At 34.2% G+C, this 22,672-nt stretch overlaps 1 protein-coding gene across 4 annotated transcripts in view; it reads left to right on the top strand.

The window, feature by feature from the left end:
- Window positions 1–22,672, top strand: part of LOC105226107 (homeotic protein Sex combs reduced) — a 54,372-nt gene that overhangs the window by 5,435 nt on the left and 26,265 nt on the right. For all 4 annotated transcript variants that reach the window (XM_049447837.1, XM_049447835.1, XM_049447836.1 and 1 more), the window contains one exon: window positions 12,941–13,955. In XM_049447837.1, coding sequence (XP_049303794.1) covers window positions 13,019–13,955 — 937 coding nt within the window. In that variant the 5' untranslated portion in view covers window positions 12,941–13,018. The remainder of the gene's footprint in view (window positions 1–12,940; window positions 13,956–22,672) is intronic.

The following is a 22,672-nucleotide window of genomic DNA, read 5'->3' as shown; positions in this document are numbered from 1 at the left end:
ATACGTCTACTGTGCTCGAGAAGGCTCGCGTGTCACTTATCGGGGAAAAAATTTTCACTTCATTAAAATGAATGCATGTGTTTTCGAATAATTAAGATCGAGAGAGCGAATGTTGGGCAAAATAAAGTGAAAAAAATAAAATGCACATAACTATATCTCGTAAATAGCTAATATATAATATATACTTGTTTATGTATCTATGCTGGAGCGTATACGTACTTTACATATTCAGACAGCTCAAATAGGGCTAATAAATTTTATTCAACTATCTGCGCCATGCTAAGCAGACAGTCTTATGAAGCGCTGTATACTGCAATTTGGGTAGAATACAATACGATTACGATTCGATTTACCGAATGGAGGTAGTCCACCTCTGATGTATTGCATTTTTGGGAGACAGGGAAGTCATGCTGATCACAGTTTGAACAGTTTCTTAATGCGGGTACGCGACTAAAAAGTAGCATATGTAAGTATGCCGATGCATACCAACATAATTCAAATATATTTCGATTTAAGCACTATACAGAGAAAGCGGATGTTAACGCGCTTACTTAAATAGCAAGATACTCGTATTATGCAACAACTCCTCATGAGTGTGAGTACGCAGAAGACTCTAATTTCATAATGTAAACCAAAAATGAAACGCATATGGTGTCCAAATAATAAGTGCTATTTCTAGTCCATAGCAACGATGAAGTGTGTGAATGAGTGAGTGAAAGTGAAAGTATTTATTTCTTTAATCCATATGTATTCACAATATGCATACATAAATAGATTGCTAAGCCAATTCTTTAAAAGAGGTAAAATTAGGCAAAGAGTCCCCTCTCGCTGTTCTTTACACACTGTGCACTTTGCAGATGTCCAGCGGGTGGTATGCAAATAAATGTTCAAAGAGATAAGCACTGAGGCACTTCAATCCATTTAGTCCAAACTATTGCACAATGTGGCTAAACAAATGTCATGCGTGCTAGGTTAGGCCAATTACCTGCAGAGACTCGCACTAGAACTTCGCATTGTTCGTTGGTCAGAAAATGAATGGCGCCTTGCTGTTTGTGTCTCATCGATTGGCAAATTTCCTCGCCTAAAAAATCTAACTCTGTCTTTCCTTTTATTTTCTCCTATTAACAGAAATTGGTTTATATTTTTTCCGCATCACACGAAAGTGGCCGCAGTAGTAAGTCGATTCGAACTTTCAAGCTAAAATTATAATCAGAACTGTAGTCTTTGCCATACATCCGTTCTTCCGTTGAGCTAACTTTTACACAACAGACGCCCATATACAAGATTTCTTTTCTCAAAGTACCTTACCATTTCAATTCATATATGTAATTGTATTCATCGCCAAGTATAAAAAAGAAATCAAACTTATATTAAGGGTACGCAGCACATAACAAAACTTCCCATTTCAAAGGACATTTCACCTTAGTCTTTTTTGGTTATAAATCAGAAATGAAAACGGCATCAGAAATCACGCAAGCTCTGAAGGGACTAGTATTTATTGTTCCTGTTTTTTCTATTTCAACGAAAATGACAGACTTTCATAACGAATGCGGTGCTGCAACTTATTCGGAAAGAATTTTAAGAGCCAAATATTGTACAATAAGTGACTGCGTACATTTGTTTACATTAACGACAACGCTCATCAGAAGTATGCACGCTATCTAAACGCAAATTATGTAAGGAAACAACTGCAAACGGCTCAACGAAGTTAGCGGGAAATCGAAGTTCATTCCAAAACGAGAAACAATTTTGATCGGCCAGTTGTATGACAGCTATGCATATCCTATAATGGTGCGATGTGACCAAGTTATTCGGAAAGTGTGCCATTGCTTTGAACAATAATCCATGCTAAATTTTGTGAAAATATATTGTTAAATAAATAAGCTTTCCATACAAGGAATTGTGTCTGATTGTTTAGTATCTATGACATATATTTGCTATAGTGGTCCGACAAAAGCGGTTCTCCCAAATAAGCAGCTTTTCGAGGAGACAAGGACGTGTGCAAGCTTTTATATCGATATCTCAAAAACTGAGCTACTAATTCACGTATATACTGACAGACGGACAAACGGTCATGGCCAAATTAATATAACTATATACATGATAAAGGGTCTTCGACGTTTTATTCTGGGTGCTACAAACTTCGTGGCAAACTTACCCATTTCAAAGTATAAAAATTAGAAAAAAATTATTAATCAAAAAATTAAATAAACTTCATGTGTGATAAAGCTTACAAAGAGATATGTGTAAACGTAATTACAAACATAGCAAATATTACAAAAACATTATAAATTCGTTTGACACAACATTTAAAACAGAAACTGTTTTTGATTATTCAACTTCAACACCATAAAACAACATACTTAAAAAGTATTCTGAACTTGGCGCAATCATTGAGTTGTCTGTCTCAAGAATCCCACAGTTAATTATAAACCCATAAATATTGCATAACAACAGAATTGCTGAGTTCAATTCAATATGGCATAAAATGGAAAACAAACCAACAAAAACAAAAAGGGCGACAATAACCACAACAAAGAAAAACATTATCACCCACTTCGGCCTATCCAGAATGAAACCTCCATCTACCGCACATAAAGGATAACAATGGCCACCACGCAGTGCTATCTTCGCCTTGCAGAGACCCATTTCGGTTGTTCGAAACCGCACAATTACCATAAAATAAGCCATCCACCAATAATAATGACGCAAAAATTGAAAAATCATTAATGTCTGAAAATTATGAGTACGCACAATGGAAACAACGACAACCGGACAAAACCCAACATCCAGTCATAATATATTTAAGAGGATACCAACAACAAAAACTAAGCATTCATGAGGCAAACCGAAAAATGCATGAAAAAATATTTATGACTGTTTTTACGAGGTGCTTACAAATTTTTATGGATTTTTAATGGGCTGCGAACAAACACAGTAACAAGTATTCGACATGAGCTCACACTATTTGATGCCTGCCTGGTGTGGCCAACACAAAGTGTGTGAGCGGTACGGTGAATGCGCGTGCGCAACTGCCTTGAAATTCATATTTTCATTTATGAACTGTTTGTAAATACACACCGACTCGTATATATACATATGTACATGTAATGTGGTGTTGGTGTGTTCTTATGATCTTACTGCATGAAGACTCATTTTGTAAGCGATTGCTAGTGAGCGAAACACCGCCCATGTTGACAAATTTGCAATAATCTTTTTTTGTAAAAAGTTATGTATGATTTATTGAATTCATAAAAACAGAGTTAAGTGTACATATATGTAGGTATATCGATAATAGAGATAATACAAATTAAATATATGTATATTCGGGATGCTTAGCAGGTTCTACTAGCACTAGTGTATAAGTACTTTAAATATGCACTTCTTGTATATACAGACATAACTAAATCGACTCAGCTCGTCATACTCATCATTTATACACAGATGTACTTACAAATGCATTTTATAGTGTCTCCGTCGCTTCATTCTGGGTATTACAGACTTCGTGACTAATTCATATACCCTCTTCAAAGTATAATATAGTATAGTCGCGAGAAGCAACTTACAAAAAAAAATATGACAGTGAATTTATATATTAAAAAACTTAACTGAACTCTTTCGCTTAAACTGTAATTGCAGAATTTGTAGATCATAGTATTCAAAGGGTTGAATATTTTTACAATAATGCTCTATTTTCTTTTATGATCGAAAACTAGACTTAATACATTTTAAGCCTCACGAAAATGAAATCTGAGATAAACATTAAATGCGCTGCGACTTTATTGAAAAATATTTAGTCTTACATTGTACTAGCACTAATATCTAAGTGCTTTAAAAATGTTAGTATACACATTCACATATGTAAAATATACAGTGTCGGACAAAACTTATTGGACTAACTCGAGTCTTACACATATTCCGTCATAACTTTTAACATAGATGCATTAGAAGAATAATTTTTTTTGCAAAAGAAAGATCACACATTCTACATTAAGAAACAGTGCAATTTTATTTTCCAACTTTTATATAAGATTTATAAATTATAACAGAAGGGAAAAAAGTAAAAAATTCGTGCGGCAAAACTCATTGGACTAACACTTTGGATATCGATATAACCACTTCCAATGAATTAATTTACCGTTATCTGGCGGGAAAAGAGTTTTGCAGGTACTTATAATTATAAATCGTAGATCACACTTATTCGAATTGTTTATTTTAATGGGAACGGGTCTGTTGGAAAATATATAAACTTTTCTCAAATAATGCTAATAAAAAATTATTTTAGATAAAAATGATAGGCCAAATACATTCAGCTGAACTTAAATTATAATTGTTAGCGAATTCACAAAAGATGTACGGCAAATTAGCTCTGAAAAAATTATTCTCTGAGAAAATCAGCTGTTTCTGCTATTTTACGCAAGAACAAAGCTGAATGAACCGGAAAAAAAAATAATATTGGAGGACGTGCTAGACGACAATTCGGTGAAAGATGACTTGCAAATAATGCGCGAGTTTAAAATATATCCAAAAATATCAGCAAAAAAAGTTGTAGATAGCTTACAACTAAGAGTGAGTACGCGTACAGTACAACGACGCGCCGTTGATGCTGGTCTTTTTAGGTTCCGTGCTCCGAAAAGACCATATATTTCCAAAAAAAAATCGGTTAGCACGTTTGAAATTTGCGAAACTGCATATTAATTGGTCTGTAGAGCAGTGAAAGTCGATATTGTTTTAGATGAGTCCAAATTTGATTTGCAGAACTCAGTTGGAATGACAGGTGTACGAAGACCAATAGAAAAGCGTGTAGACCGTCGATATTTGCAGGGTGCAGTAAAGCATGGTGGAGGTAACATTATGGTGTGGGGATGCTTTTCTGGTCGGGGAGTAGGTCTTATTTACAGAATAGAAGGGAACATGGATGGGTTCCAATATAAACATATACTGCAAACCCAAATGTTACCTCACGCTATCCAAAAAATGCAGCCTGATTGGCAGTTTCAACATGACAATGGCCCCAGACACCCCCTTAAAGTTGGGAAGGATTGGTTTTTGGAATAATAAGTTTATATTATGAGATGGTCCGACCAGTCTCCTGACATAAACCCGATTGAAAACTTATGGGAAATTGTCAACAGGCAAATTAACAGGGCACAGGTCCAGGGTTATAAAAACAAGCTATTTGATGCCTTAAAACAAGCCTGAAATGGAATAAATAACACACATATTAGTAAATTAATTTCATATATGCCTAAATTATTTGTTGAAATCAAAAAAATAATGGCTACTCAGTAAAATATTAATGTAAAACTATTTTATTTTCATATTTAGCAAAAGTCCAATGAGTTTTGTCGCACGAATTTTTTACTTTTTTCCCTTCTATTATAATTTATAAATCTTACATAAATGTTGAAAAATAAAATTGCATAGTTTCTTAATATAGAATATGTGATCTTTCTTTTGTAAAAAAAATTATTCTTCTAATGCTTCTATGTAAAAAGTTATGACGGAATATGTGTGAGACACGAGTTAGTCCAATGAGTTTTGTCCGACACTGTATATGTTTAAAAATATTTTATTTATTATTGATATTTGTGTTCTGTGTCAAATTATAATACACTTAAGCCAACGTTTTTTCAAATGCTTAGTCGGCATTTTTGACATGTTGATGCTTCCAAAGCAAGTATAATTTTGAAAGGATTTTACACTAATTCCGTGTGCATAAATGCAATTGAAATGCATACAGTGGTTATAATAAGTCTACCGTAATTAAAAAAAATTTATGTATATACATATTTACAATTGATTCAATTCAATGAGGTTGTGAAGGTACTAATGGGAAAAATATAAGAAAAGTATCTTAACAATCTGTTTCGGAAATATTGTACCAATTTTATATATGTATATATGTACATACAAGTACAAGTGTAAGTGCGTGGTCAGACCTCCACTCTACCTACCTTTGTTGGAAAAATATGTTCATGCTTTACATTGGTCGATCATTCAAAAACTATATCTTTGGTATACACAGTATGTAACAAAACTAAAGCACCCTCTACTTTGGTTTCTTTTGATTCAGATCTTAAAAAAAAAATAATAGCAAATAAAAGTAAAATTTGACGTTTTCCAATTAGTTGCGCATTAATTTTTATTAAAATAAAGCTCTTTTTCAGTTTTCTAAATTAAAAAAGTTTAAATAACAAAAGCATTTATAGTTTAAAAATTAACTCGACAAAACTAAAGCATACCTTTCAAAAAGCTGATTTTCGGTTTTATAGTTTTCCTTATTTATTTTGGAATTAACGATCTGCCATAAGTTATCGATTCCGTTTATTCATAATCAAGTTTTACAATACCAATAGTTATGCTTAGGATCATTGTCCTGCTAAAAGCTCCAGTTAAATGGCATTTTCTCTTCAGCATACGGTAACATCATGTTTTTTTAAATGTCGGTGTAAACAAACAGGTCCATTATTCCATTTATTCTATGAATAAGTAGATTCCCGTGCTCGTAGAAAGGGTCCCACAATATAACATTACCACCTGAAGCTGTTGCAAATATGAGTTTGGCCTTTCTAAAATAAAAGCCTTTTTAGATGGACGACGACAAAACAACCAGGCCTCAACAGCTCGCCATCTAATTGTTCTTGCATTAACTCTTAACAAAAGTAGAATTTTTGATCAATAAATCGCCTCTTCATGTAGTTTTCGCTGTCTTCCTCAGCTGTCCCAACTAAGTTCACTGCTTGTTTGCTGCATTTTATTTATTAATCGCGACACACTGATAATTTCTACTATTTTTATGTCGAGATACATAAACTTTTTTCTAAGCACTTGTTATTTTATTTTTAAAATCGGATGAATAAGTGCTTTTAGTATTATAAACTCTAAATCGCAACTGAACAGTGACGCCGTCAACAATCTCTTAAAAAAACTCTCAATAATGTTTGAAACGGTTTATTGTCAACGTCTTCAACGAATAACGTACTTATGTATGTAGAGCGTGATAATGTCCCTCCTAATAAAAGCTAGGGGCTGCTTTAGTTTTATCCACTAAAATTTATTCCATTGAGAAGTTTTCTTGTATAAAATTTTGTATCTCGAAAGAATATATAATCTATTTAAATACTACTACACATACATATACATATATCTGATTCTAATGATTTGTAGTCAAAAATTATGTAATAACAGTTATTTTCTGTTCCTGAACTTATTTATTCTTTCGTTGGACTTTCTAAAGATATGCAATTAAGTATTTATATTTTTTCTTTGACACAAGATCATACTTCAAAAAATTTACATACTTTCACAACTAATGAACTTAGCACAAATAAGGTCGAGTATATGCCAACAATATCCACCATTGTTATGAAAAACCCGCCAAATAAGAATTACAGAACTGTCACATTATGTGAACCTTCTTCAAGTGTCGATTTTTACTGATTTATAGCATTACCTAAACCGATTTTAGTTACTGAAATGAAAACAATGTTATCAAAGAGGATTCGCCCTTACCTGTTTTATTTCAAATTCGTTCTGCGGTTTAATTATTATCACTTTGCACAAAGGTCTTTTAATCGAAAATATTTACTTACATAAAAGAAGAAGGGTCGACCCTATATCGAAATGCAATTATGAAGAAAACAAAAAAAATGTCATATGGGCGTAAAAGACCTTAACAACAGTATTGTATGTACTTAATATATATGTACATATATATTTAGCTGTATATTTATGTATATACATACATGTACATATGTATAAGAGAACGTCTATTCATGAACATATGATTGTCTATTTAAATACACATGCCTATTCACCTTCGAATAAACACACACATTCATATTTAATTCACTACTTTTAGCCGTCATACTTACATACACACATGCACGCGCATCTGTGTATACTTCAAGTGCGAACTGCAAATGTGAGGAAGGAAACGAATAAATGCCCAACTGTCGCAGAAACGAATTGAAATAATTTATTACTTTCTCATAAGACAATCAAGCGCGCAGACGAAAGCCGACTTTGAGTCAGACGGTGTTAGTTGCACAAACAAACAGCCATAGATCCGAAAAGGCAGCTAGTAACTATTGCGTCTGCGCGCACTTTTATTCATTTGTATCTATTCGTACTGTATACAAGTATGTACCTATATGTGTAGATTCTTATGTGACTATAAGTACATAAATATTTATGCTAGTATTTTAGCGCCAATTTAATGAAACCCTCGAGCGCTTTGCGGCGCTCAGAAATTTCTTTCTAGTTCATTTTCATTTGCATTCAAAATATTTATTATTCATGGATTTAATTAACACCAATTGAACTGCTTGTCGCACGAACTATTACTCTTTAACAGAACGAAAGCAATTCCTGACGATCCAAAACAAAATTTATGGGCATGTGTGGGGACGTCGCTTATGACAAAATACAAAGGGAATTCACATTGTGTTATATTCTTCTTCTTCTCTTAAATTGTCAATATAACAATATTTGATAATATTGAGAATCTCAAAATCAAAATAAACGGAATTTTAGTTTTAACAAAATCTATTGTACCTACATATGGAGCATGATGTAGTCAGAAGTCTCTAAATACTTCAGAGAGAGCCACGAAGCCACCATTCGCATACTAACGTGAATCTCACGCAGCTTCGAAATTGTGAAAATTGGTTGACGCTCACGAAGGATTTTCTATATGTTTGGTGAGTTTTCCAAGAAATCATGTACTATGAGCTGCTCCTCTAAGGTCAGACTTAATTTGGACCTGTACTGTCAACAAATCGACTGTCTGGAGGAATCAATCGCTTAAAAGCAGCAAACTTTGGTTTTGATAGTCATATGCATCCATCTGGGCGTAGCACCCAGTGATTCCGACCTGTTCCTGCCTTTCACAAATGACTTTTCAACTGTCCTAATATTTTGCCAAAAGAGACGGGGATTTCTCGAGAGTGTCATAATGAAATTACCTTCAATATTTATAATATCAAATCATCGATGATCATTTTCAATTAAACATACATACTGTGGTGGCCATAACATATGCAACTAATACATTAGTTTTGAAAAAGTGTATATATTTTACCAATAACCTTTGCAGACCGTCGATTGAATATGAAATTATTAAAATTTGGTATTTTTACTTTTATTTAACGTTTTTAAACAAAAAAATTTCATTCATAAAAAAGAAATAAGAATACCATTTTGATTTCAACTCTAAAATTACGTGGACAAAACATATCTAAATAAAACAGAAATGCACTCCAATTACACTAAATATATTATATCTGTTATAAATTGATATGTTCTCATTAAAAAGATAATAACGATCATTTTCAAAACGATCACGAATTTCCACTCTAATCGATCTTTACTTGACGTAGTCAGTTATACATATGTATATTTGTTATGAAACAACATTATCTGAGGGCCAGAATATTATTTACATTCTTAGTAAAGAATACCTCATTATGATTACAACTTTTTTATTTAATTATTGATTCTAATTTCAGAATATTTAATGTATTGCAAACTCTGATACTAATTTCTGGAAATTCTCTGCGTTGGTGTGATTTCCACCTTTGTTTATGGTAGCCTCTAAAACTAATTTTTATACTCTCGCAACAAAGTTGCTAAGGAGAGTATTATAGTTTTGTTCACATAACGGTTTTTTGTAAGTCCTAAAACTAAAAGAGTCAGATATAGGGTTATATATACCAAAGTGATCAGGGTGACGAGTAGAGTTGAAATCCGGATGTCTGTCTGACCGTCCGTCCGTCCGTGCAAACTGTAACTTGAGTAAAAATTAAGATATTATAATGAAACTTGGTACACGTATTTCTTGGCTCCATAAGAAGGTGGGAAAAGTCGGCCCACTGCCACGCCCACAAAATGGCGAAAACGGAAAACCTATAAGTGGAGGATTTTTCCAATTGCTATCATGACTGGAAAATTTGTTGTCATAAGTGTATTGCAGCGGGAGTGGATTACTTTGAAGGAGATGAAATGGACAAAATTCACCTTTCAATTTGAACACAGTTTATTTAGACTTATTAGGTTGGAAATTCAATTATACTCCATCAGCGATGGCGTAATGGCAACTTAGCAAATGTTAGTAAGTCAAAAACATGTACGACTACAGCTGTGTATGTACACACTACAGTTACATATAGTACTCTTTGAGGATAAATGTAACCATTTCAGCTGTGTTGGGTAATAAAATCCAATACATATGTTTGTATATTTCCTACATTCGCATTTATACAGCTCTTGTTCACTGATGGGTATTCGCACTAACACAACAAAGCCAAGAAATGTTTTGCCTTTTTGGCAAATTAATCGATAATACCAGCCTAGCGAACCCGTTTTCGTTTCTGCACTTCTTCTATTCGACCAAATTGTTTCCACCGTTAGCGGTTGCCGTTGTCACTATGGAGTTTATTCTTATCACATCACTTGCCGTTTTTGAATGAACTTAGATGCAAAATATTCGGTGTTGCCTCACTTAACCTATATGTAGATTTTACATCTTTGCTTTCTAAAGTTAATGTAAAAACAGGTGTTCTCGAGTACCCAGATAAAATAAAATTCAATTTCACTATTAAAAACTGTATGTTATAGAAAACTCTTCATGTGACCTTAAAAATATTACAGATTTTAAAACTTTCGGAATTGATAGATATTCAAGGGGGTTTCCAAAGTAAAGGACTTAAAAAACAGAACAAATATTTTTTTTCGTCCGCTTAACGCTTTCCTTTAATGGGCAAATGCATTTTTCCGAAAAAGAAGAAGTATCACGGTGCCATATCAGGTGAATACGGAGAGTGGTTAATGGTTAAAATGTGATTTTTGGTCAAATAATCGACTTTCGAATGTTGGATTCTGAGCATTTTTTGGTGGTCAGTCAATTTGTGCGCAACAAACCGGCACACACCTTTCGTAAGCCCAAATGTTCGGTAAAAATGCGATAAATCAATGTTTTGGAGACGTTCTATTTCCATGAATTTCAATGGTGAGTTCGGCTGATTTTGATGAATTAACGCACAGTTTCGATGGAATTTCCTGTTATCACGGATTTTGGTTGGCTTACATGTTGATCGTCATTTATGTCCTCACGACCACTTTGAAAACGTTGAAACCACTCGTGCACTCTGCTACGGGATTGGCAATCATCGCCATAAATTGATTTCAGCAATTGAAACGTTTCGGTAAAAGTTTTACCAAGTTTAAAACAAAAATTAATGTTGGCTCTTTGCTTTAAAGCTCATTTTCGCACCGATAACACAAACATACTGACACTTAAAACACAATAACTTCACTTTCAATCTATGAAATGTCATGAAATTGTCTCACTGGACAATCGATAAAGATAGCAGATTCTAATTGTCGGATCGATTTGAAATTTTCAGAGAATATTCTTGAATGTATGTACATTCAATAAATGAAAAAAGATCGATTTTTTGAAAATCACAAGTGGATTGGTTGTTGTAGCTTGAGTGGCTTAGGTATGTACATTAAACTTGTGGGCCCCTCCCACTTAAAAAAAAAATCCTAGAGATACTCCTTGCTACTGCGATCCTCTGTACCTGTACTTTTATATCTTAATTTAGTGCTTAGTTATGGCCTTTATATGTATTCGGTTAATGGCGATTTGGGGGAGTAACAGTGGTCCGATTGCACCCATCTGCCTGCTCGAACATTTTTTTGTAGCAAGCTTGCACGATAGACGGACAGCCAATCGGATTTCAACTTTTCTCATCATCATAATCATTTTTATATACATATAACCCTATATCTATCTCGCTGTAAACTAAAATATTCTGTAGCAATTGGTTGCAAGAGTATACAAACTGTAATTACAAATTGGGCATAATTTTCTTCAAAAATTTTACAAAAACCTTGTTCGGTTATCGGAAATGATTTGAACAAAATAGTGTCCGTATCTGGTCATTGAAACATACTCATAACCGGTTATAGGAATTAGTTTTGTATAAAAATATTGGAGAAAACGTCGGGTTCATAAATTTGGTCCGGTTATGAGAGGTATCAGGTTATAAAATATCACCGGTTATAAGGGCTGTCCGTATTTGGGAATTTCACTGCATTCGCATGTTATTATACGTACGTTGCTGTTATAAGTAGATATATTGCTGTAGTAAGTATGAATGTTAATGCAGCTCAGTAACGATATAACCTTAACGCTGAGCAACAAAAGCCTGGTGTTGCTAGTGGCATAAATTGCCCACTGACTCTAAATTATAGGTTCTCTCTCAATAACGGAGCACTGCCTTTGTAACAAAAATCAGACAAAGAATAAAGGCAAAAACATGATAGAGCAAGACTTACCCCTTCGACTAAACCCCTTTAGAAGCCCTCTCGTTATTTGGTTGCTTCTTAAGTGTAAAATAAGTATTTTAACGGTTGGGTTTTGTTTCTTCATTCTGCCTTTTGGTAGTATGAGTTAGAGTTGGTGCGGCTTTATATTCCCTTTTCCACCGAAACAGGTTGTGAGCATGAGCATAAAGTGTTAACATTTTTTTATATACTATACATACTTCCCTGTTCTCAACAAATTCACTTGAAAAAACGTACTTTCTTGTTTAAGTCTACTTTCCTTTTTTCATTTTTTTAACGCCATTTCGTTTGTCTGTTTCTTATTATTATTAGCAGTCAACGAATATTGCGGCTAAGAGTTTTCAATAAGCTTTCAACCGTACTGGCGTTTGCATTTGAACACAAAAATTGTATCTTAAATTCTAAGGAGAAAAATTAAATTCATTGCTGGAAGGTACTGACCCCTTACAATCTTTGTATTTATTCGTTTGAAAAATCTCTAACTACTATAGCGATATTAATAATAGAATTCAATTTAGAAGAAGAAGATAAGTGTTTTGAATCGAAACTGAGCAAAACTTAAAATAATTTTCTTTTTTATTTACAGAGATTGAAAAGGCTATAAACAGAAATTGCAAGATCCGAAGATTTTGTGATTATCTCCCCTTCTAAATAAACCGCCAACATGGATCCCGACTGTTTTGCAATGTCCTCATATCAGTTCGTGAATTCTCTCGCTTCTTGCTATCCACAACAAATAAATCCTCAGCAAAATCACACGGGCAATCCCACCGGCGGAGCAAATGTCACAAACAGCAATGGCGGCCCTGGCGCAAGCGGCGGTGGCAGTGGTTCCGGGGGGCAGAGCAATTCTAGCGCAGGTACCCCTGGCGGCAATGATTACTTTCCAACTGCTGCTGCTTATTCACCAAATTTATACCCGAATACACCGCAGTCCCATTATGCCAATCAGGCAGCATACAGTTTAGGTGGGACAGGTGGAGGTGGCCAACAAAATCCCGACATGGTGGACTACACTCAATTGCAGCCGCAAAGGCTGCTTCTACAACAGCAGCAACAACATGTACATGTGACGGCGCAACATGCCGCCCAACAGCAGCAATCACATCCGCAACAACAACAGCACCCCCAACAACAACCAGCACAACAACAAACCAATCTTAATTGCAAATACGCCAATGATCCCTCAACGCCCACCGGCAACAATAACAACACTAATACCAGCAATAATAACACAAACACTCAATCTTTAGCCAGTCCGCAAGATCTGTCAACGCGAGAGATTTCGCCGAAGCTATCACCAACATCGGTGGTGGAGAGTGTGGCAAGATCGCTAAATAAAAGTGTTTTAAGCGGGAATCTGGCAGTGGCAGCAGCAGCGGCCAACATAACAAACACTCACGGCGGTGTCGGTGGCGGCGGTGGGGCTGGCGTGAATGTCAACGTCAACGTAAATGTGCCAATGCACAGTCCTGGAGGTGGTGACAGCGACTCGGAAAGCGATAGCGGCAATGAGGCTGGTAGTAGTCAAAATAGTGGCAACTGCAAGAAAAACCCACCTCAGATCTATCCGTGGATGAAAAGGGTACATTTAGGACAAAGTAAGTTATGAGCTCTTTTATATTATTTGATTAAAATTCTTCATTTCTTTGAATTAACATCTCTCCCTTAAAGATACCTTGTAGTATTATAAGGAAATAATCAAAACTATTTATATTTTGTTTATATCAAAAAGTTCATATAGACAAATTATATTGTTGAAATTTGGCGTACGAGCTCACACCAGCTTGTCTGCGTTGCTCAGATTCAATAAATCATGCAAACACTGGTGTAAAGGAAATAATTTTTATAGTTTGATTTTAAGTACTTCAATAACAAAACTCTGTAGTACTTCAACATCAATGCCTAGAACCCTCGACTTTCAACGCAGCGTTATGTCAAAACAAATAAACAATCTTTTCATGGCACTTTCACCTTCTCGTGCGCCTATCACCACCACCCACCACTCTGAGAAGAAGTGTCAGCAGCATATTCCATAGACTGATTGTATATAGTGCACATACACGCGCTCACTGCATATTATTTCCCAGTACACGCTCTCCACGCTTACTTTTTCAAACACATGCTGCTTCCAATTATCATGGATATGGAAAATTTAATTCCTACATACTTATGTACTTACATACATGTGTAAATACAAAAATAAGAATTTTAGTTTCAAAAACAACTGGTCCATCGTAGTGAAAAGAATATCATTCATTTTCTTCATTTCAGAATTGATTTAGTGAGGGCTTTTCATTGCTAAGATAAGACACATTTAAAACCTCTTGTTAATTCTAAACTATTAATGTAATTTCTAAACTATTAATTTGGATTTCTTTTTCTTGAAAACCGTTAGTTTTATTACTTATTGAATTTCTCTTGCTGCCCACTAGCATAGATCTTGATCATTTTCATATCGGCGAGGTCACACCTAACAAACGTCCCATATAATGTAAATTGAGAATGTAAATTTCAAGTTTTCAAATCACTTGGGTTTAACTTTATTAATGTTAGACGATGCTAGATGATAGTTTTTTGACACATTTTAAGACGAATTTCATAGAAGGAAAACCATTCAATTTATTATTTCTTTGAATTATAATTTTGCAGCTTCATAAAATAAATTTGATTTACACACATTGCAATATTTTATTCAACTTTTTGAGACTTTTTACAGACTTTTAAAAGTGAAATATTAAGCGGATTCAAAGAGATTGATGTTATTATTTAAACACTTTTAGAACTATATTGATGATATATTCCTTGACACCTAAGAGATTCAGTTTGCAATTGGGCGTAATCGGACAACTGCCACGTCCACAAAGCACGATTAAACGAGAACCTTTAAAGTGTCATAACTTGGGCCTAGCCCCGCACCCAAAAGTTTCTTTAGCGTCTCTTCATACTCTGAGAAAATAGGTAAAATCAGATAATCACCAAGACCAATTGTCTTAAATTAAACTTCACAACAAAAATGCTGGTTAAGAGTTTTAGAGGTGAGGGTAAAAATTGCACAATGGGTGAGGCACCGCCCAAGTTTAGATGAAATCCTCTATCTCAGGAACTATCCGACAAATGTCAGCTACGTTTGGTAAGTGATGTTACCCAGCCATTCCTTTCACAAATCTGAACTAAAGGGTGAAAAATAATTATTAATTTAACCTGACAAAATTAATAAACAAAAGGTACTCTGATTACACTGAACAAAGCGTGAGGTGCTTTGTGCCATATTTTCCGCATATCGATGGGTTTTGATGTTCGCGAAGTATAGAAATATATCTCATTCTGCTGTCCTCTGTCTCCTTCTTTACCATAGGAATATCAAGATCTTTATGAATGTTGGTTGCACAGGTCGTACCCCACAGTTGAATGCCATACATCCAAATCGGTTTTTTTATTGCATTGTATATATAACAGGACTTTGTTGTCTAGGCTAAGTTTAGAATTTTTGTTTAAAAGCCAATTTAAATTTGCTGCCTGCTGCCTTCGGTCCAGGTGAATCCCAATATCGACAAATACACACGTTTTTCAGCGCATTAAGAGCAACTTCCTTTTTATTTCAGTTTGATTGGCTTTAAAAGCGGGGTGTTTGGTTTTTAACCATATTTATTAAATTTATAACCTGAAGAGGGTATATTAAATTTGATAATAATAATCGAACCAGCATATAGCTGCCATACAAACTGGGCAATCAAAATAAAAGTTCTTGCACACAAGCGTTTTTTCTTGGCAAGGTATCTTCTCGAAACTGTGAATAAATAGTTTAAATAGGACAACCTTAGCATATAGCTGCCATAAAAACTGTCCAAACAAACTTAAGCCCTTGTATGGAAAACGTTTCCATTTGTGAAGGGTATTATTGCTCGTATAAACGAAGTCAACGGTTTCTCTTGTTGTTGAATATAATAAATGTGGAATGCCTACGTGCTCCCTTTTACAGACTCAAATCAGTTAAATAATTACCGGTTTTAATTATTTCTAACTCAGTTAACAAAGCAATTTTTCATTTTGTGGTAGTTTATTTATATTATTATTCCAGAGATACAAACATTGTTTTAATGTGAACTAAAGTTAAACTGAATGAAATTAATTGCTCTCTATTAACTTTAAATACGGACTACAAGTACACATATACATGTGTGTGTGTACTCTAATTTAAAAACCAAATAGCACCTAAGCGTTGCATCAACAGATTTCAATTTTCCACAACTAAGAATATTACAAATGGATTTCGTGCTCCACAATCAGATGCCAACAAAGCAAGAAGTCAAGAAGCTGCAACAAAACACTAAGCAAATGCAGCATAATGATTATAAAATAGCAAAATGGGCCAGAACATGCACACACTCACCTGGCACATCGGCATTCACGAACATATATTTTTACAAATATAGAAATACATATGTATGAGTATGTATATATGTATATTCAGACTGGCAAAAATTGTTTATCCACATGTGGGCGCGTATGAGTAAATATGTATTATGAGGCATTCGGATATAATGACTAAGTAATTATTAGAAAATTTTAGTATTTGATGTGGTTAAACAGACACATGGCTCTACAGAATGGTCACCTAGCTGAGGCCAGCCCTGTGTTTGCAACTAGCTGTAGAAAGAAACATTTCTATCTATTAGCATCTGATACAAGCAAAAATGCGCCATTGATTGCCGCTGGTTCGGAATCCGTTGAGAGTATTTGCCCACATTTCATTACGGTCCACAAATTATGATGGAAAGTAATTAAGTGCAAACGATGCATAAAATGTGGAAATGTAGGAGTGGATTTGTCTTGAAGCCATTGACCATTGTTGCCATTTCAAACGGCTACTGCAAATGAATAAATATTACATGTTAAATCCGAGTTCGAAGGACTATGCAGTGATGTGTTCATTTAGTATAAACAGCTGGGTTAATACCTTGGTAAATAAAGTTTGTTTGTTTTACAAAATCTAGAGCAAGTATTCATTAGAAGAACAGTAGTAGCACGATTTCGCTCGTTCTCACACTGTAACTTAAGAATTTCAAAAGAATTTAGTTGAAATGGATAGAGCAGGTCCCGAGATATATGAATCTCATACAATTTAATGTCCCTGGCGTATTTATCGCCTTAGTAATGGCATTTTATAGGTTTGCGTTTAATGACGTTTTGGGGAAGTGGAAACTTAATCTCCATTTTTTGCAAAGAAATTCGTATACCAAGTTTCATTACGGCTTGCACAGACATACGAATGGACGGGCGGACATATAGACAACCGGGTTTCAACTCGCTTCGGCATCCTAGTATAAAAATGATTCTGGAAGAAAATTGTATGCAATTTCATTTAATATAAGAAGTTGGAATGAAAATTTTAGCAGTTGCCATTGTCATATAACTTTGACAGGCATTGATAAATAATGGGCATTTCTCTCGTTTTTACTAGTGCGGCAGATAATAGGCTCATTGGCAGAGCCATTGAAAGATCTCGTGCACCACACTTCGATTGCTTTTTGCAAAGTTGCGATACACAGAAACGATCAGCCGACAAGTAGAACAACGTCAACAAACCGTTATGTATATGCGCTGTTGACAGCAGAAACAACAACACTAACAATACCGATATTAACGCAACACGACATGTGCACTGCCGCCAAAACGATACGAGTGTCTCATCGCCGCTACCATATAATGGTTGTTGTTGTACGTAACAAATTATTTTCTGATTTTTCAGCTAGTGTACAACATTTTCAACAGCTGCTTAAAAACTTTATTGTACTTTGTTTCAAAATCGGCGGTAAGAAGTCAACATATTGTTAGACACCGCAAGTGCTCAAGTTTTCGAAGAGATCATTGTGAGGTTTCTCCTTTACTATTGAGAAGATACGCAAGAGAGATACTTGGTAAATTTTACAAAGGGAACATTGGGTCGTACTAATATATGATTGTATGTGATATAATTTACTAAACTTTCTTTGTCTATTCTCGCAAATCGGAGACAATATAAAATATACCCACAAATGATCAGAGCGTCGAGCTGAGTTAATTTTGCCATGATCATTATAGCATTATAGTGCTTGTATGAAAAAGTTGGTTATTTGAAAAGATATTTCTACAAGCTTGACGCTTATTAATGTCCAAAGTAACGCAAAACGTCCGAAGAAATTCAGAAATCGGGCCACTATAGCATATACATATGTAGCTATAAATTGACAGAACAGAATTAAGTTTTTATTAGGAATATTTTGCTTTTTGTGTAGGGTATTGTAGCTTCGGTGTAACGAAGTTAATGTTTTTGCTTCTTCTACATAATTAATTTTATAAAGCATTCTGCTTACTACCAGAAACATAGCTATTGCACTGCAAGTTGAGTAAAATGTATTATTTTTTGTAAAGTTTGAATCTGAAATGAGTAATAACTGGACTAATGATCAGCACCAATTAATTATTATAGTTTAATTATTATGTAAAAAAGAAGGAAAAAAAGCATTTGCACACTTATAGACATACATACATATATACAAAGCAATACATATGTATTTATGCATGTATGTAGTTGTACCAGTTTGCACAATTTAATACAAATTTCTTAAGCATTTGTAAACACAGGAAGAATTATTATACACATGTACGGTTCAATTAAAAATAAACTTAGCTTGAAATTCAGTACAAAAACATAAAGTTTTCGTTTTTACTCAGTGTACTAAAACGCAACGCTTACTAGCCCGTTAAAATCAGGTTCCAAGTGGGCATTTTTCAAGCAACGAATCAGCGTTCATGTATGCAATTATGCAAATTTGTGACGACGAACTTGAGTACCGCTTAACGCCAGTTAAGTCCTTAGCGCTGTGCATGATTAACCACCTAAGTTATGACATATTGAAACACTGTTAGTGCATAAAGCAAGCTGTGAGTATACAGAATGCAGAATTTGAAACTTGGAGTATAAGAGAGTATGAATTCATGTATGGACCTTCATACATACATGTATGCGCTGAAAAGGATACACTTAGCAAGGGCAGCCCCTGGCCACTTGATTATTTTTCCTTATAAACAACTTCAAAAAATTACATCCGCACTATTCAAGCCTACCATGTTGCTTGAAAGGTCAATGAAAATCTTTGTACTAAAGCTAAGCATTGTTGTGTCCAATTTACTAGTAAACAAACTCCATTGCTTCCAGTTAAAACCAATTTATGAAATGTTCATCCTGTACATTACATAAATATGTATATCTGCAAACTTTTGTGTGTATTGGGCCCAGGTTCTTTTGCGATTCTAACGTCAGAGTAATATACACGGGTACTTAAGCACAAACTTTCATGCAAGTTAAAAAGATTTCCTCATTCCTATTCCGTATTAATTTTAATTCAAACGGTAATTACACAATAAAAAAGTGGCACATAAAGAGGATTAGCACATAATCATATTATTTTAGGTCTATATGTATAAGTAAAGATTTGATACCCAAAGTGGCAAAGACACTCAATATTTAATATTATATTACTAAAATCTAGCAACAATGTCTTTACCCATATAGTTTCACAAAAGAATTTTTCGTTCATTCCTTATTATAGTATTTGTTTATTTCAAACCCAATTTACCATATACCAAAATAATTTTAGTTTTCTCACCCAGGGTCTATGGATTTCAAAATCGTTAGTCATCTGCTTTAAATATAAATATATTTCGGCCTTAATTTAATACAAGTGTTAATCCTAGTACCTTTACGATACACCATTTCCTCCCATTGAACTTTCATATTTATTTAGTCTATCAGCAAGCAAGAGCCTTGAATTTATGACAATCAGCACTTTGAGGAAAACAATGGTCTCGCGGTGCGTAGTCTTTCTCCTTAGCACATTGCCAAGTATAGGGAATATGATGTATAACGTCATGAGATGAGCACGCGAACGCGTTCGCGTACTTATGAACATTCCATAAGTAAAATAATAACAATCGTTATGATTAAATGTAGCAATTTGAAAAGTCGTGTTCGAAGTTAATGAAAATGTAATTGGGTACCTGTGGCAGCAGTCTGCTAGCCGCCCATTAGCAAAGCGCGGACCAACGATGTAACTGGCTGGTCAACCAACCAGTCCGGTCGGACAATAAACTTCCATCGACACACCAACACATTTACATATGTTCGCTTCCACCAAACGCTTTCTATTAAAGTTAATGCCAGAACTTGTTATGTAGCAGCTTCAGTAAACATGAGGTCTAGAGAAAATGGTGAACATAAGAAACCATCAAGTAAAGTGGTTAAGTTGAGAGAACATGAAGAAGTGATCGCGTTCAATACATAGTATGTACATATGTATATGCACAAATCTTAGTTATCATATAATCTAGAATGGTTCTGACGTACTTTTAATGCTTTTAGGATGCTGCCAAACACTTAGTTTGAATGTGTGCGTGCTTGTACGAGGCAGAGTTGTTACGTGGTTTCTCATTTAATGTTAAAGTAATATACTATTAGTATCAAATACGAGTACAGGACTGTGCATTTTACACAAAGTTGTATCATTTAACTCGTTTGCAACCTCTTTATTACTAGCACGTTCAACCATAAAATTGCTACGACAGGCGTTACAACTACATAGATGCGAGTAGAATCATAACTATGCTCCGATTTTACTGTTTTCATAGCAGCACTAGCATTTTAAAACGCGTTTCCAGTTAATTCACCTATTGCATAATATACTACCATATATTTAAAGTGCAATTTTCGCTTAAAATGGCATCGAACTTCAAACCAGAGAAGTAAATATAAGACAAGTGCATGCGGTATATGTATAATATTAAATACTCTCGAATCATAACAATTAAAAGCGGAAAGTCTGCTATAATGTATTGTCAAAGATTTATAATCGACAGTAAATTGGTATTAAGTTAAATTTATACAAAGAAAACTTTTTAATGTTTAACTCTTTAAGATAAGTTTCAGAGGTATCTTTACTTTTTTCATTATATGTCATATACTGTAAACTTTTTAAGGAGTTAGATGGGTGTCAGAGGTATATTTTTTTCAATATGCATATATTTTATATAAAAATTCCGAAAACTCAGCCATTGGCACCTCATCTGCATTGGACAGCATAACTCATTATCTAAAATCAAAGTACCAAAAACTTTCGTTAGTATTTGAACGAAGGAAAAAATTAATTAAGGTTTAAAATTTTTACAGACTTGGAAAAAACTTAGTTTTTGACAAAATTTTCCTCATATCTTTGCCCGAAAAAAAGCAGTTGTACCAAACAAAAAATCGACTAATGACTAGATGATAACATTACGAAATGTGTGTAAAATTTGTAAAAAATGAAGCTCTTAAAATTTGCCTCGAATCGGCTTGAAATTTTGGGGTAAATTTTAAAGATTTTATATTACTATTTAATAAGACGAAAAAATAAATGCGATTTTTTTGAAATTTTCAAACCCGCCTAAACCCTTAAAATCAATTTGTATTTGATGACAATCTCTTCTAGTCTGGTCAATATATGAATGAAGTGAACTGGAGGAATGAATGAAATGATTGTATATAGAATATGCATTATACAACTCCGTTCTTAAATTTGAACCTTTATGACATACTTTCATGGAAAGATATTTTTATTTTTGTGGATACTCTAAACAATGTCTCGTAATCCTAAACTTTTTATTGTTTCTACAAACAAGCGAGAGATAAAAACAAGAAATACCGCTAACTTCGGACACACCGAAGTTATAATACCCTTCACAGATGATTTTTCCATAGCATAAATTTATAAAAAGATCATTATTCTGATTTTGATCGGCCATTTTGTATGACAGTTTTATACTATAAGTCCGATCTGATCAATCTGCCTTAGACTATATTCCATGCCAAATTTCTTAAAGAAATCTTCACAAATTGAAAAGTTTTCCATAAAAGAACTTAATTTTGATCATTCAGTTTGTATGGTTATATGCTATAGTGGTCTAAACGTGTGCAAAATTTCGGATCGACATCTAATAAACAGAGGGACTACAGACGGGCATGACTAAATCGACTCAGGTCATCTCGCTGATCATTTATATTTTTAATTAGGTTTCTAATGTCTCTTTCTGGGTGTTATAAACTTCGTAGCAAACTTAAAATACTCTGTTCAGGGTATAAAAATTAGGGAATAACATGAGTAGTGATGATTCAGCAAATGGGATCAGGCTGTTTGTATATTCATACAAAACTCTTGCAAGTGATATGCGTATAAATATTAGAAGTTAAAATCAAAAATCCGCTCAACTGAAATCGGCTGACAGGCAATGGCGCCATTACATC

This window comes from Bactrocera dorsalis, chromosome 2 (assembly GCF_023373825.1).
Source record: "Bactrocera dorsalis isolate Fly_Bdor chromosome 2, ASM2337382v1, whole genome shotgun sequence".
In the NCBI taxonomy this organism is placed as follows: domain Eukaryota; kingdom Metazoa; phylum Arthropoda; class Insecta; order Diptera; family Tephritidae; genus Bactrocera; species Bactrocera dorsalis.
This window is presented reverse-complemented; position numbering and strand designations above follow the sequence as displayed.